At 49.9% G+C, this 1,489-nt stretch overlaps 1 protein-coding gene across 1 annotated transcript; it reads right to left on the bottom strand.

The window, feature by feature from the left end:
• Positions 1–565: 565 nt before the first annotated feature.
• GNI_147700 (hypothetical protein) lies at positions 566–1,324 on the bottom strand (the record flags this gene model as incomplete). Its single annotated transcript, XM_011135881.1, has 1 exon — positions 566–1,324. One exon carries the CDS (start codon positions 1,322–1,324, stop codon positions 566–568), a length of 759 nt encoding a protein of 252 aa, XP_011134183.1.
• Between the last annotated feature and the right edge of the window lie 165 nt (positions 1,325–1,489).

The raw sequence follows: 1,489 nt of genomic DNA, 5'->3' as shown, positions 1-1,489 counted from the left end.
GCCGTAAATGTCTTCATCAAGAAAGAGCTCCGATCCGAAAATTTTCGGGGGACGAAATTCCTAAGCAAAACATCCTTCCAGACGAACGGGCTTGCAGAGTTGACTCGGCCTGGATGAGTTGGACGCTTATGAAACGTCCTGGGCCAACAGTCGGCGGCCGGCAGGACCGTCTCACTTTGGCTGAATTCCTAGTAGCGTACATTGGTAGCGTACATTGTTGAATATCGTCAAAATCCTTGCCAGGGATTACTTGATCGATTTTAGTTTGCTGGAGGCCAGTTTATCAACTAAAGTCGGTCGAGTAATTGGTTGAAGCTGGTTACGCAGGGGAGGTTGGGCGGGATGAGTGGTCTGGCAGGTGCACTAGAGCGGAAGCTTGTGTTTGTATGGTCCCCATATGGCCGTCGTCAGGTGGGTGAGGTGGCGCCAGATAAGGGAGTGATTTGTTGTAAGCCCCGCTGGTTAGAAGACCAGCATGCCGATCAATGTGGTTTCGAAGGGGGAAAAGAGGGGTGGTGGGCTACAGTTGGGTAGCGGTAGCTACTGCTTGTTCTAGACAGATAGCTTAGTTCGTGTTAGTGGTATTGTCTAGCAGTGATTGAACCCAGCACTCAAACGAGCACACGTTGAATTCGCCTTGGCGTACGAATTTCTTGTGGAACAGTTTCTCCGGTTTGGTATTGAAGGCGAATAGACCTACTTTTTTAATATGATTGTCTTGATCTTTTTGAAACACATTTATCTTTTCAAGCAAGACATTTCTATTATGTGATTCACAGTCGAACCTAGCTGCCGTACAGGCACAGCTTGACTTGGTTCCAGTGAAGCTACCCGCGGTGCAGCCTTGGAGAAAACATTTTTGAGTACATTCCGGGTCCCACTCAAGCTTCTGCCAAATTTGGTTACCAAGCTGCTGCAACTCATCGGGTCCCAGGTTGGTTACATTTTTACCCAACATGGTGGCAGCAAGCTCTAATGCCGTTCTCTGTTGGACAAGACTACTCCTATCTTCTAGTGAGTTGCAGTGGATCGCACACGTGTGCGGCGCGCGGTAACGCTCGATCGCCTTGCCCACGTCAGCCAAATCGAACTCAGTGGGAACACCGAAGGAATGACAAAAGGGATCTTGGCTATGCTCTCGATCCGCACAAACTAATCGGCCACCATTGCCATCGCACACACCCAGCACTGCCCAGCTACTGTTATCCGCCGGTTGCATCTGCTCCGCCGTGGCCTTGAACGCCCGCTTGCAAACGTCCAACGACGTTTGCAACGAGGATAACTCCACCTCGGAAAGATCGCCGTCAAGTATCAGCGGCTCCATGGTAGTGCTCTTAATTGTCGCTGGCGACTCGGAGGTAGTTGTATTAAGCATCGGCGGCCGTTCGGAAGTAGACTCATCAACATAATCCTCTTCGTCAATATAATCCTCTTCGTCAATATAATCCACGTCCTCATTTTCTACGGAAGCCCAGCATTTCACAGAGCA

Source organism: Gregarina niphandrodes (genome assembly GCF_000223845.1).
Source record: "Gregarina niphandrodes unplaced genomic scaffold scaffold00040, whole genome shotgun sequence".
NCBI lineage: Eukaryota > Apicomplexa > Conoidasida > Eugregarinorida > Gregarinidae > Gregarina > Gregarina niphandrodes.
Note: the sequence above shows the minus strand (reverse complement) of the source record. Positions and strands in the feature narration are given on the sequence as shown.